This window comes from Pan troglodytes, chromosome 6 (genome assembly GCF_028858775.2).
Source record: "Pan troglodytes isolate AG18354 chromosome 6, NHGRI_mPanTro3-v2.0_pri, whole genome shotgun sequence".
Taxonomy (NCBI): domain Eukaryota; kingdom Metazoa; phylum Chordata; class Mammalia; order Primates; family Hominidae; genus Pan; species Pan troglodytes.
The window spans coordinates 38483192-38497259 of NC_072404.2; the positions used below are offsets into that span (position 1 = coordinate 38483192).

At 38.5% G+C, this 14068-nt stretch overlaps 1 protein-coding gene across 4 annotated transcripts in view; it reads right to left on the reverse strand.

The window, feature by feature from the left end:
* The window catches only part of LOC134807000 (putative C-mannosyltransferase DPY19L2P2), a 50387-nt gene extending 39783 nt beyond the window's left edge, over window positions 1-10604 (reverse strand). For 3 of the 4 annotated variants that reach the window (XR_010158432.1, XM_063814165.1, XM_063814163.1), the window contains exons 1-4: window positions 10347-10461; window positions 7920-8040; window positions 5083-5177; window positions 700-757 (exon numbers count right to left, since the gene is read on the reverse strand). Coding sequence is in view for 3 of the 4 variants with exons in the window: in XM_063814165.1 (XP_063670235.1) it covers window positions 700-757; window positions 5083-5099 (75 nt within the window). In the remaining variant the exon portion in view is untranslated. The other variant, XM_063814164.1, reaches the window with a different exon arrangement.
* Between the last annotated feature and the right edge of the window lie 3464 nt (window positions 10605-14068).

Consider the following 14068-nt stretch of genomic DNA (forward strand, 5'->3'; position numbering starts at 1 on the left):
TCATTGTTGTTAAGGGGAGTGCAATGCATACAAAGTTTCAGTTAGGCAAGATAAATAAGTTCTAGAGATCTGCTATACAACATTGTGTTAACACTGTATTGTACACTTACAAATATGTTAAGAGGGCAGATCCCATGTTACTTATTCTTACCACAATAAAAAAGTTGAATATATATGTTATACATATAAAATATATAAAAGTTTTTATAAAATATAACTATAATTTTATAATTAATAAAATATAAAATAATATATATGTGAGGTTTTAAATGGCAGACAGACATAGAATGGGAAATCCAGCTTCATCATGTAGTAAATGTGGAATGTGGATAAGTAACTTAATTTTCTCTAAATTTAAATTTCATAACTTGTATGGTGAGGCTACCACCACCCATAAAAAAACTTTAGTGGGAATAAATCAGATAATGTGCATGACGTGATTCAACTCAACAAGTACAGTATTTCCTTTTCTCTACAGAATATATGTATATGTATATATTTACTAAAAATAAGGCAAGAGATTTCATGTTTGAAATTCTAGCTATTTAAACATTTCGATCAGCATGATTAAAATATCAACTTATAACACAAGGGTCTTTAAAATATTGTGAAGGCATAAGTAGTATACAATTATATATTGTTTCTTTGTTCCTCTATAACCCCTTCTATTTCTTAAAAATTGCTTTCTAGAAAACAAACCTCTCCATGGTTGAAAAAGCAGCACAGTACTGTAATAAGACCTCCTAGTTGAGTCCCACTGTAAAAAATAATAATAACAAAGTATACAATCAAAATTCATGTAAAATATAGTGAGTTTTTCACAAAATTACCTCAGAATTTTAAACCATAGTTTAAATCATATTTAAAACATAATAGTACTAAACCATACCCACGTGGTTGATGTTTAAATCCTGAATGTACAATCGTAAAAAGTGTACATATAAAATAATCTCAATTTTATAATTTATCATAGCTAAAATACTTTCCAAATAAAATACATAAGGTGTGAACATAAATTTTTTTTGAGATGGGGTCTTGCTCTGTCGCACAGGCTGGAGTGCAGTGGCGAAATCTCGACTCACTGCAACCTCCACCTCCTGGGTTCCAAATATTCTCCTGCCTCAGGTTCCCAAGGAGCTGGGATTACAAGCGTGTGCCACTATGCCCGGCTAATTTTTTTACTTTTAGTAGAGATGGGGATTCACCATGTTGGCCAAGCTGGTCTCAAACTCCTGACCTCGTGATCCACTCGCCTCGGCCTCCCAAAGTGCTGGGATTACAGGCATGAGCCACCGCGCCCTACCGCATAAAGTAATTTTTAAGAAACAGGCTAGTACTTTAGAGTCTAGATCACATCCTTTGAATAACCTGAATAAAGGCAAATTTTTATTTTTGAAATTGGATTTAAGGGATTGAGAAATGAAGACAAGATTCAAACAGTTTCATGTAGCATTAACTTAGAACTGTCTAAACTACTGCAAATATTCTTTACTTGAGTCCCAGACAAGCAATAATGCAGAATACAAAAATCAGATGAAAGATAAAAACCATTTCTTTTGTTGTTGTCTTTTTGTTTTTTTGTTTGTTTGAGAAGGAGTCTCGCTCTGTCACGCAGGCTGGAGTGCAGTGGAGCGATCTCGGCTCACTGCAACCTCTGCCTCCCCAGTTCAAGCCGACTCTTCTGCCTCAGCCTCCCGAGTAGCTGGGATTACAGGCGCCTGCCACCATGCCCGGCTAATTTTTTTTTTTTTTTTTTGTATTTTTAGTAGAGACGGGGTTTCACCATGTTAGCCAGGATGGTCTCGATCTCCTGACCTCATGATCCGCCCGCCTCGGCCTCCCAAAGTGCTGGGATTACAGGCGTGAGCCACTGCGCCTGGCCCAAAAACAGAACTTTTTTTAAAAAAATAGAACATTTTTAAACCTGCCCAAACAATCTCAAAGCAATCCTTTTCCCTCGAAGTACTCGAACGAGCTTATATTTTTCTACACGGCATATAGAAAAGTGCATAAAATTTCTAGATTATAGAACTGTAAAGGGTACGTCCATGTAGTCACCATATAATTAATTGAAATAGAGAAATGATTATACTCAGTCTTCACTTGCCAGCCTCCAAGATAAGAATCAGCTACTGACCTGATTTTTGAGATTATCAACATAACTCTTTCTATACACATATCAAACTATGATTTACTTTAATCTGTTTTTAAACAACATACAAATGGAAGAATGCAGCATTTTTTTAAATTTTGTACCTGGATTCACTCATTCAAAATTATATTTGTAAGATTCAACCATGTTGTGTGTAGCTGCATAGTTCATTCATTCTCATTATTGTATACTGTTCCACCATGTTAATAAACCAAAATGTATTCATTTCTCTGTTAATGGATATTTGGGTTCTTTCCAGTTTGAAGCTATTGCAAATAATGCTACCATATTATTGTATGTACTTCCTAGTACACATGTGCAATACTTTTTTGGGAACATGTATGTTAAATTAGAATTGGTGAGTTATAAGGTATCTATACCTTCAACTTTACCAGATAATATACACTGTTTACCAAAATAGTTGTACCAATTTATATGTCCACCTGTGGTGGATGAAAGCTCCTTTATCAATCTATTAGATGTGAGTTGGTATTTCACTGTGGTTTGAATTTATATTTTCTTTATAACAAATGATGGTGGTCACCTTTACATATGTTTATTGACCATTTGGTGTTCTTCTGGGAAATATCAGTTCATAAACATTTTGTCCATTTTTCTATCAAGTTGTCTTTCTTCTTTGTCTTTATCTTCCCACTCTAATATAAACTTCACAAGGACAGAGATTTCTCTTCTGTATTCCAAGCACCTAGAACAGTGCTCCTGGTCACAACAGGCTTTCAATAAATATTTATCAAATTAATGAACGGAATTTCTGGATAGTAGGTGGGGCGTACACTTTGTAAATATCTTCACTCACTTTCAGGTTTTTTTAATCCTACAGTTCTTTTGAGGTAAAATTGATAAACTCATCAAATTTATCAGTTTCTCTTCATGGCTGGATTTTTGTAGCTTGTTTATCATTTCTTATTCCAAGTGATTTTTCTATATTATATGCTGAACACTTGTATAAACCTGTCTTTCATATTTGAGTGTTTAATCCAGCTCGGAGTAGTATTTATATAGTTCCAAGTTCTCTTTGTTCCATATGATCTCCCAAGTATTCCAGCACTATTTTTTAAAATGCCTGCCCTTACCCACCAATCTGCAATACCCGCTCTTCCATATATCAAATGCCTTTAAATGTACATTTCTGCTTCTGGGCTGTACTCTATTTCGGTTATCTATTTGTCTATTCCTGTGCCAATATCACAGCGTCTTTTTACATTAGCTTTATAATATAGCAACAGTTGATAGTGCAAATCCTCCTTTTTCAAGAATACCTTGACTGTATTTGGCGCTTTGCATTTCTGAGTAACTTTTAAATCAGCTCATCAAAGTCAACAAAATATGTTGGAATTTTGACTGGTAGAGCATTGAATCTATAAATCTTTTTAATATCAAGTCTTCAATCAATCAATGTGGAATAGCTCTCCACTTAGATTTTCCTAGACATATCTCAGGAATGTTTTAATCATTTTCCCATAGCTGTCATATATATTTTTTGTTGGATTTATTCTGAGGAACGTCATGCTTTTAATGCTATTCTAAACAGCATCCTTTCAAAATTTCATTTTCTATTTGATCCTAAAGTATAAAATTTATAATTTTGAATTTTAATATTAATGTTTACATCTAGTAACACTGTATATTTTCTTATTGCAAATACTGTATCCATAAACTTGTAAAATTTTTCTAGATATACGATGTAATCTACTTTTAAGAACACATTTCTTTTTTTTCAAGTTTTCCAATCCTTATACTTATTACTAATTTTCTTTTTACGTACCATGCTGGATAGTATCCCTGGTACAACACTGACTATGTCACTAGTTTTCATTGATTCTATGCTAGTCTTTTTTATGCTGAAAACTTCCTAAAACAAAGAGTGGGTATATTTACTAATCTTTATATTGACATAAGCCCTATGAAAACTCAACAAATATTTGTTGAAAGAGTAAAGCTATTAATTAATTTTAATTTTAATTTTAAATGTTTCACACGACAAGAATAACATTGTAAAGAAATCTGATGATTCAGCTAGGAATATGTTCCACTGAAAGAAACAGAAAACCTAACAAAAGTAGCTTACACAATATGGATGTTGTTTACTATATCATTCAACAAGAAAATGAAAGATAAGTACCTGTTGGCATTGGTTCAGCAGCAGAAGGATGGTAGGCCAGATATATCTGCTATTTTTATGGCCTTTCCCTTATGGTCACAAGATGACCGCTACAGCTCTGGGCATGACATCCTAGTGTAATAAAAGCAGGAAGAAACAGAGAAGGGGCAGCTAAGTCTGTCCTTTTGTGAGAAAGGCAGATACTTTCCTAGATGTAACCAAAACTGACTTCACCTTAGTTTTCATTGACAAAAACTCGCTGATGTGGCTATCTCAGGGAGCAATTAAGTGTGGGAGCAAAACATATGACCGTTGAAATTAATTTCAACTTATCACCTGAGACCGGTCTCACTGCTTCTTCATTGTGGTACTCTTATCAAGATAGGCAGGCTAGTAGATGTAAGTGCCTGCCACATGTGATACAGTTTTTCCTACTGCTTTCTTAATTTCATCCTTAGAGAATACAATTAGAAATAAGCTGCTGTTACTGCTAACCAAAGATCTCCTCCAATGTTTTATTAATTTTACACATGAACTAGGAGATATTCCATTAAAGCCTTTGTTAGGAAATCTTAATTAGTCAAAAAAAAATCCTTAAGGGATAAAAGGGATGCCTTTGAGATAGAATTTTAGTGACATCTCCAGTTTCTGGTTACATATTGGTTAAGCTTCTGAAAAAATCAAATAAATCCACAAACTTTCCTGATATGAATCTAATCTCATTAATTTTCCTTTTCATTCAATCAAAAAATATCAGCCAGTCTGTATAAGCCCACTGAAAGGTCTCTTAATTCAGTAGTAGTCTTACCTCAGGTTATGCTCCATACACGAAGAACAATCTCATCATTAGTCCATTCAAAATAAAGACTACACCAACATAAAAGCAAGCAGGATCTCCCAATCCTTTGAAAAGATACAGATAATCAGTGTTTAATGAATATATGACTCGAAAGCAATTAGGTATAATTATCTCAGTGCTTTGCAATCAAGAGCTTATGAATTTGCTGAAAGCATTTGCTTTCCAGATTGCCGCTGTGTTTAATTCTTTACCCTTATAAGAGTTTGTGTGTGTGTGTGTGTGTATGCAAACACATATATGTATGTGTGTATATATGTGTATATATACACATACACATATGTAAGCTCACCCTTAATGAGGTATTATATAGTTACACTTTATACTTTTTATAATTGCATTTGTACTTTCATCTAATTAATTACTATTATACTGTAATGATTTGTTGGGGATTCACATTTATTTAGGTGATGCTGCTAGTGTTCAGTGTCTGGAACTGTCTGTAGAACCACTTAATGAATACAAAAGAAAATCCATTGCATTATCTTTATCTTTTGCTAGGTTCTAGGAAGAGTTAAGATATGGTTTTGACTTCAGGGTACAGCTTTAGTCTATATGAAATGATCCAGTCATTTGACCCATTATTATGTATAGCTAGAATCTTAGTATATTCCATATAGAAGATCGTGCGTGTGTGTGGCAATATGTACTTTACAATCATCCCACATTTTTCTCAGAACAAGTTTATGATATTAGCTGATATAAAAATACTTTTCTTATGATTAAGAAAACAGAACATCGAATATTCAACTTGTCAAAGGTTATTTCACTTTAACTGGCTGGAGCCAAAGTCTGAAGGCTGGCCTTCTGATTCCCCCTGCCTCTCTGGTCACTCCTTTCAATCAGTTCCAGTAATTTCTCTTGTTTTATGTACCACTCTTTAATACTGGACCACCTTAGGCTCTGTCATATGCCCCCTTCATTTCTCCATCTGCACATTCTCCATAAAGAAATTCTTCCACATCCATGGCTCCAATGATCTATATACAGATGACTCCAACTCTACATTTAATCCAGAACTTTCTCCTTATTCTTATACCCAGATAGCCACTTGATGTCCCCACTCTGAGGTCTCTCAAGTACCTCAAATTCATGAATACACAATTAAACATAACAATACAAACCTGCTGCTGTTCAAATGTTTCCTACCATTCAAAGGAGCTCAGTTACTTAAGCTAGAAACCAAACTGTTTCACATGATTTTTCACTCACCTTCCCCTCTCTTACCAAACAATTACCAAGTCTTGTCCATTCTACTTCCAAAATCTCTCTCAAACCCACATTATCCACATTATCTTTCCTGCATATCCACATTATCTTTCCTGCAATCACTTGCTGAGAATATAATAGTCTCCTACCTGGCCTCCCTGAACCTACTTTTGTCCCTTTACTAATATTCTTTCCATACCATTGATTAAATAATGTTTTAAAATGAAACTCTGTTAAAATTCTTCAATGGATAAAGTATAAAATCCTTCACCAGTGCAGCCTTTCATGATCTGATCCTTGCTTATATTCCCAGCACCATTTCACATCATTTTTCTTCTCCATCATTTCCAGGAATTCTAGCCTTCTTTCAGTTCCCTCTTGCTTCAGGATATTTGAATATGTTATTCCCTATTCTTAAAATACTTATCCTCTTACTCCTAATGTCGGTAATCTTATTTTCTTATTTGTAGTATCCCTCACAGTTGTAACTGCTAACAGACCCCTTACAGCATAAACTCTATGAGGGTAAGGCCCCATGTCTAGCTGGTTCATCTCTGTGTCCCAAGTGCCAAACAGTAACTTATCACTTATTGGGAATGTAATTAATACCATATTTAGGTGATCATTTTCACCACTCAGACAGAGTCACACCTTCTAGCTGATTGAATCATTGCAAAGTATCTCATTTTATGAGGCATTTTCTCCAATCCTTTACATTGTACACAAAAAAGTATAATTGCCCCTCAAACATCCTCATCAATTCTATTTTTACTGAGGGAATCAGTAAAAAATGTAAGGAAAATAGATTTAGTTTATATTCCAACAGTTGAATGTTGTTACAAACAAGTCTAAAAATTTATTCATAAAATATAATAAGTCATGCTGTTAAGAATTTGAAGAAATGCAGAAAAAACAACAGTGTTAGCGTTATAAAAAGAGATACATGTGGCTCTCAACAAGTCTCAAGGGACAGCACCATATTTGAATTATAAAAGTGCTGAAATGCAAACATCTTAAATGGAAGTGACCCCTATGTATCCTGGAAAGCTGTTGGATGACTCCAAAAGTGGTTCTTTGACAAAGAAACCAATGTGGAAGATAAATAGGAAGAGTTTTATTAATACTACTCACGGACTATGAGCATATATAAAAAAGTAATGTTTCTAAATCAATCTATTATTGCATATCCGATTTTTAAATATGTATGCATAATTAAATTTATACATTAGCTATTACAAATAGATATTTGACTGTTTAATCTATCCTCAAAATTTATATATTGAAGCTACCCCAAAAAACATCTTTCTGTATCTTCGCATTCTGAAATAGAAGACTAACTTATAGTCAAGATTGCCTTACAATGGGATATGTTAATACTCAAATTCCAAAATTTATACTCAAATTTGTAAGTACACAGCCTTCTCAGAAAACTACTTTAAAATGTAACTCATTGAGGTGAGCCAGTTCCAATTTTTTTTAAATCAACAACAGTATTTTACAATAATTCTTAAAAGTGAATCATAGTATTATTAAATGTTTATGAATGTTTACAAATGACAGCATTTTTGGAAGAAACATGCCTTCACAGCTTTGAACTTCATTAAGAGGTTCTATTCTGGTGACATTCCAGCAGGTCTTAGTTTCTAGTCCAAATAAATTCATTATTCCCATGGATGTGCGACACCAGGAGGCTATGATTACCTTTAAAAAGATAAAAACAAAGAGATAATGGAGGAAAATATATTCTCTTCATAATAATAATCTTTCCAAAATACCATTTTGTGATGGTTGCCTTAGACATTATAAATTCTGACAAATTTAGATCATTTCACTTAGGAATCAGTCACTTCAAAATTATACATTATGCCTCTATATAGAAAAATATTATATATGTGATAACCAATTTTGCAATATACATAATAGTAAGTCAATATAAAAGTATATAATTAAAATATGGTGATTAATAGAAAAATACAAAGATTTATAGAAACATTTCATAATTCACTTCATTTAGATCCTTGAATTTATTCCTTCATAAAATATATAAAATATATTGTAAAAACTGGAACAGAATGGAATAATAGCACCTGTACCCATTACAATTTTAACCAAGCAGAAGATTTAATTGACCAATTGTTTCCAAACTGCAAGCTATTTTTAAAAGTTCAAAGACAAAGAAAAAATAACAACAGAAAAAAATTTCCAACAGAATGTTCATGTCTCAGAGGTTTTTTAAAAATAACACTATACATTCTGGGAAACTAATGTGCAATCACTGGGGGGAAAATGTCAAAAAATAAAGAGTTGAAAAGAGAAAGTAAGCACCTCTTAGAGCTAACCATTTTTAATATTTTGGTGATTGGTGCGGTGGCTCACGCCTGTAATCCCAGCACTTTGGGAGGCCAAGGCGGGCGGATCATGACGTCAGGAGTTCGAGACCAGCCTGGCCAACATAGTGAAACCCCATCTCTACTAAAAATACAAAAATTAGCTGGGCGTGGTGGCAGGCGCCTGTGATGCCAGCTACTCAGAAGGTTGAGGCAGGAGAATCACTTGAAATCGGAAGGCAGAGGCTGGAAATCGGAAGGCAGAGGCTGCAGTGAGCCAAGATCACAGGACTGCACTCTGGCCTGGGCCACAAGAGCGAAACTCCAACTCAAAAAAAAAAAAAAAAAGTTGGTGATTATCTTTCCAGTCCTCCCCCTAGGCATTTAAAACATGAAATTAGAGTTATTCAATACTACCTAATGAGATCATATTATCAACGTTAATGTAATATACATCACTAAACATCAGAAACATCTTTCCTCGTCTCGGAAGCGTAGTTTTATTAGGCAGGTTGACATAGTAGGAAAAGCATAGCTTTGATGTCAGAATTGAACTCAAATTCTGACTCTGCAAGTTATAGTTTCCATGGTCTCAAGTAATCCTTCAACGGCTGTCAATCACTTCACCTCTCAAATAAGTTTAATAATAACCATTCTACAAGAGAAGTGAGATAAGCGCTCACATATACAGTCGTATATGTCCTGTATGTCCTAAGTATAGTGCTGGCATATAGTATGCAGTGAATGCTTTCACCTTTTTAAAACATTCTGTTCTAAACTTACATTTTTATTTGTAAATGAGAAATTAATCCCCTGTGAAATTAATCTCGCAGGGGGAGCGAAGCGACGGTGGCGGGGGAGCGAAGCGACGGTGGCGGGGGAGCGAAGCGACGGTGGCGGGGGAGCGAAGCGACGGTGGCGGGGGAGCGAAGCGACGGTGGCGGGGGAGCGAAGCGACGGTGGCGGGGGAGCGAAGCGACGGTGGCGGGGGAGCGAAGCCACGGTGGCGGGGGAGCGAAGCCACGGTGGCGGGGGAGCGAAGCCACGGTGGCGGGGGAGCGAAGCCACGGTGGCGGGGGAGCGAAGCCACGGTGGCGGGGGAGCGAAGCCACGGTGGCGGGGGAGCGAAGCCACGGTTGCCGGGAACCGCGGGCCACCCCTCCCTCCCTCCCATTCTTCATCCTCCCCTCGCGCGCCACCCGCTTTTCCTCTTTCTCCGTTAATAACGGCTGGGTGGCTGGGGGAGGAGGGAAGGTGGCTCCGGCAGAGTCTGGGCGGGCACCTCCCACTCAGCCGCCAGTCGCCGTGGGAGCCGGTAGCAGCGGCCGCAGGAGAGGAGGCGGTGCGGAGGCCCGGGGCGCCAAGCGCGGCGGCAGAAAGCGGCAGCGGCCCGTCATGGCGCACCAGAACCGAAACCAGCGGCAATCGCACGGCCACCTGAGTCGCCCCTTCCTGCTGGAGCCAGCGAGGGGTGCCTGCAGCCGGGACACCTTCCTCTCCGCGTCTCCTCGTCTCCCGCGCCCGCGTCAGGCCGCCAGCCTTGCCCACCGCCCCGAGAAGAGCGCGCCGGGCGCCGACTGCCCCTCGGGGCGCCGGGCGGCGGCCCTGGCCGTGCGGGGGCCTCTCTGGGCCGGCCGCGGCGCCTCGGCCCTGCCCTCTAGCTCCCGCGTTCGCTCCTACCCTCTTGGCTCTCGGGGCACAGCGCGCGGCCCGGTCCGGAGCAGGGCGGACATGAGCGCCAAGCAGAGCGGCCTGGCCGCCGCTAACGGCGCACGCACGCGTACTCGGCTCGGATCTACCTTCCAGTAGCAGCGGAGTGGCCAATGGGACCGGGACCAGGGCTGGGGGCCGGGGGGCCGCTGCCGCGGGGAGGTTCCCGGCTCAGGTGCCCAGCGCTCACCAGCCCAGCGCCTCGGGCGGCGCCGCGGCGGCCCCGGCGGCCCCGGCAGCCCCGCGCAGCTGTTTCCTCGGGGGGGCGTGGCGTCGGGGGCCCGCGCGGCGCAGTCCTCCTTCAGCATCTCGAACAGCAGCAGCGGCCCGCAGGACTCGCAGGACTCGGTGCACAGCAGCCCTGAGGATGGCGGCGGCGGCGGCGGCGGCCGGGGGCCGCGCCTGGTGATCGGCTCCTTACCAGCTCACCTCTCACCGCGCATGTTTGGAGGTACGGACCCCTCTCCACGCGCCCGCGCTCGGTCCTCCCGCGGCTGCACGTGGGCCGTGGCCGCCGGCTATTTTTACCGTTTTCCTTTTCTCCTTCCGCCGGGGCGCCGGGGGCTGCTTCCCGGCCCAGCCCGCGCCGGTCTCCATCCTGGGAAGAAACCCGGCACGTTAACACCTGCGGTGTCGCTGCCGCGTAGACACGTGGTTTTGTTTTTAAACATCGTGAGCACCCACACCTCAGCGGGTACTCAGTAGAGATAGTCTATTTTCCAGTGAGTTGACTGGAGCAAATGTTGTTTTACAGCAAACCCACGAAACAGCCCTTGTGGTTGTGGCTTTTAGTACCAGGAAGTCAGGAGGAGACGGTTGCTAAATGTAGTTCTATCTGGGGACTCGAGTGGGGCACAATTTTTAAAAGCCAAAAGTCAGAGGGTCTCAAATGAACTCTGAGTTACCATCTTTGGACCGACTTTTAATATAAAGCTGTAATCCTTAAATCTGTGTCAGTAGTCCCACTTACTATGTCACTTTAATTGGATGAATGCGTTAATGAAAAGTTTGTTTTCAAACCTCACTAAACTGCTACTTAAGATCACAGTTAATGTGAGTCCTGCTTAATTTGGAAAGCATTTAAAAAATGGAAAAGTTTCTTAGGGAAGTAAAAATTTTGCAACTCTGCCTACAAGGTACAGTAATTGGCTAGGTTCTTTTAAAGAGCAGTGTTGACTAGAGTTAAGGAAAAGTCAGTTGTGAAAAATGGACATTTTTAATAGCAAAATGATGTGCTTTACTGTAGAAACAGGAGGAAGGGTGCATTATCCTGGGGAAAATGAATTCTTCTTCAGTTATGTTTTATGCTGCTCTACTTTATTGCAAAACGCTAATATTAAATGAATCAAGACCACCTCCCCTTCCCGCTTTATGAAAATAAATAGAAAGTATAGATATTAGAAGAATTCACAACTGAGCACAGATGAGCAACGAAAACACCATCCCCTACATTTTTGTGCCTCTTTTACTTACATATTTGTAAACGTAGGAACTGTGAGTGGAGACTTAGTAAAGTGGAATACGTAGTAATTTATCTGTTGTGATGTTCTGTGCTATCAGCACACACGCCAGCATAAATTAAAAATAGGAATGTCATGTTTAGTTTTTCCCATCTTTTTAGTAACGCTTTGTACATTCAATATGGAACGACGCTTGACTTTTAATTAGCTACCTTGTTTTAAAGTAATTTTTGCTTCTTAAAAATATTCATACCTCTTAAAATTGGGCCATTTTTAAAAGTCATTAGCTTTTGAGTAAAAGAACTCCACTGGTGTCTTTAAAGTGATTTGATCACAACTAACACAGCAGTTGAAGTTGCTGTAGTCCGCACTGAAGAATATAAAAGGCAGTTTCTGAGAATTGGTGATTAGTGCGAAAATGAAGGGCAAACTGGTTTTTAATATTTATCTTTATCTTTTTAAAGTGAAAATTTGCATTTAGCAGTTATCAAAAGATGAATATTTGTTTGCTAAAGAAGGGTCAATAGGAAAAGCCTTGTCAAGTTAATATTTATTTAATATGCTGATTTTTAAAAATTCATTTTCTAAGAGCTGATCATTCCCTTTGAGAAACATTATAGTTCTATGGGTTTATTTTGTTAAGTAAATGCATTCTATTCAGAGCAAGAGACAGTTGAGCCCCATGCTATTCCTAGTAAGTAAAAATACCTAGTTGCTTAAAGTTGGAGATAAAGCATTTATCTTTTTTCTTATCTAAGTTCTAGATTTGTGCACTCATTATAGTTCTTTTAGTGCTGTTGGGGTTGGGTGACTGGGGCCTAGTAGTACAGTGACACTTTCTGAGGAACTTATAGTAGCCTTTCTCACCCGGCTTTCTGGAGACAATTGTGCTGTAGTGTGCAATGAATTTTAACTTTCAGCACCAGTGCATTTAGGACGGTTTTAGTTATGTATCATTCTTGGAACAGTTGAGAAAAGTCACTGAAATAATTTCCTGTGTTTGGTGATTCAGATGAGGAACCTCAGTTGAGAATTGCTGGAAAGGGATCAGAGAAATTACCTGTTCTTATTATATGGCAGGATCAGATGAAAGTGCCACATCCTGAAATCTCTGTTGAGGCAGGGAGATGGAATACACTTATGTAAAAACCCATCTTAGTGGCATTGCCTTACTGAGATTTTTACCTATATTTTAGTGGACGGGTTATTAGGAAAACAATAGAAGCATGTTTCTCATCATCTTGAGATTTAGGGAGCTAGATGAAGAATCTTACAATTAAAAAAGTTAGACTTGACTGTACTTCACATTTACTTAATTTTTTAGTATCTATTATAACATTATTGTGTTTATTCAGTTACAAATTGTATAAATGGTTATATACAAATAACTCCATCTGAAAATTGATAAAAGGATTATTTCAGAATTAGTGGAAAGTTCATATTGTTTTTTGTAAAACTGTTATTTTAATTGTTGTTTATATTATTAACGTCTCCTAATAAGAAAATGTGGTACTAATAAGATTCAAAATTATTCTCTTGTGAGCTGTCATGTAATTTATAGAAAATGAAAAACAGTCCCCCCGCTTTTATTTTTAACACTTAAGAGTCTAGCAAGTGGAATTGTTAGTAGTTCCCTCATAATGAATTGCCACACTGAACGAGGAAGTTTTCTGTGTTGGTTTTATGTTTTGCTGTCTTTTGGACATCTATTTTGGCTATATACACTCTTATTCTCTCTAGAGAACTGGAAGAAAAATGCCTAATCCAGATATTTCAGTGTGTAGAAATTTCCTAGAATTGAGTTGCCGGACATCAGAATGTGATTATATTTAGGAGTTCTTAGGTGAAGTAAATCTTGTGCTTGTTATTCTTTCCAGACTGGGGAGTGTTAAAGTGAACAGACGCTTTCTTGACTACTGCTAGTGTTGTCCATCACCTTTGTTTTAAAAAAGGTCTTAAGGGTATTTCCTAATATTTAAAAATCTTGACGGTATTTTAGGATTTGTTTGGCTTTAATTTACGTCTACGTTTTTTTTTTCCACTGTCAAGTAGCTATTGTTCATAAGAGCATAACATGAGTGGTCAAATAGCCTTTAATGATGCAGCAAGGATGGGGTAGATGAATTGGGCTACAGAAATATACCAATACATGGAGATTATTTCCAGAGACATCGTGTGGACTTCTATAATGTATCCTTGAGTCTGGAAGTGAAAATGTAAAATGACTTAATC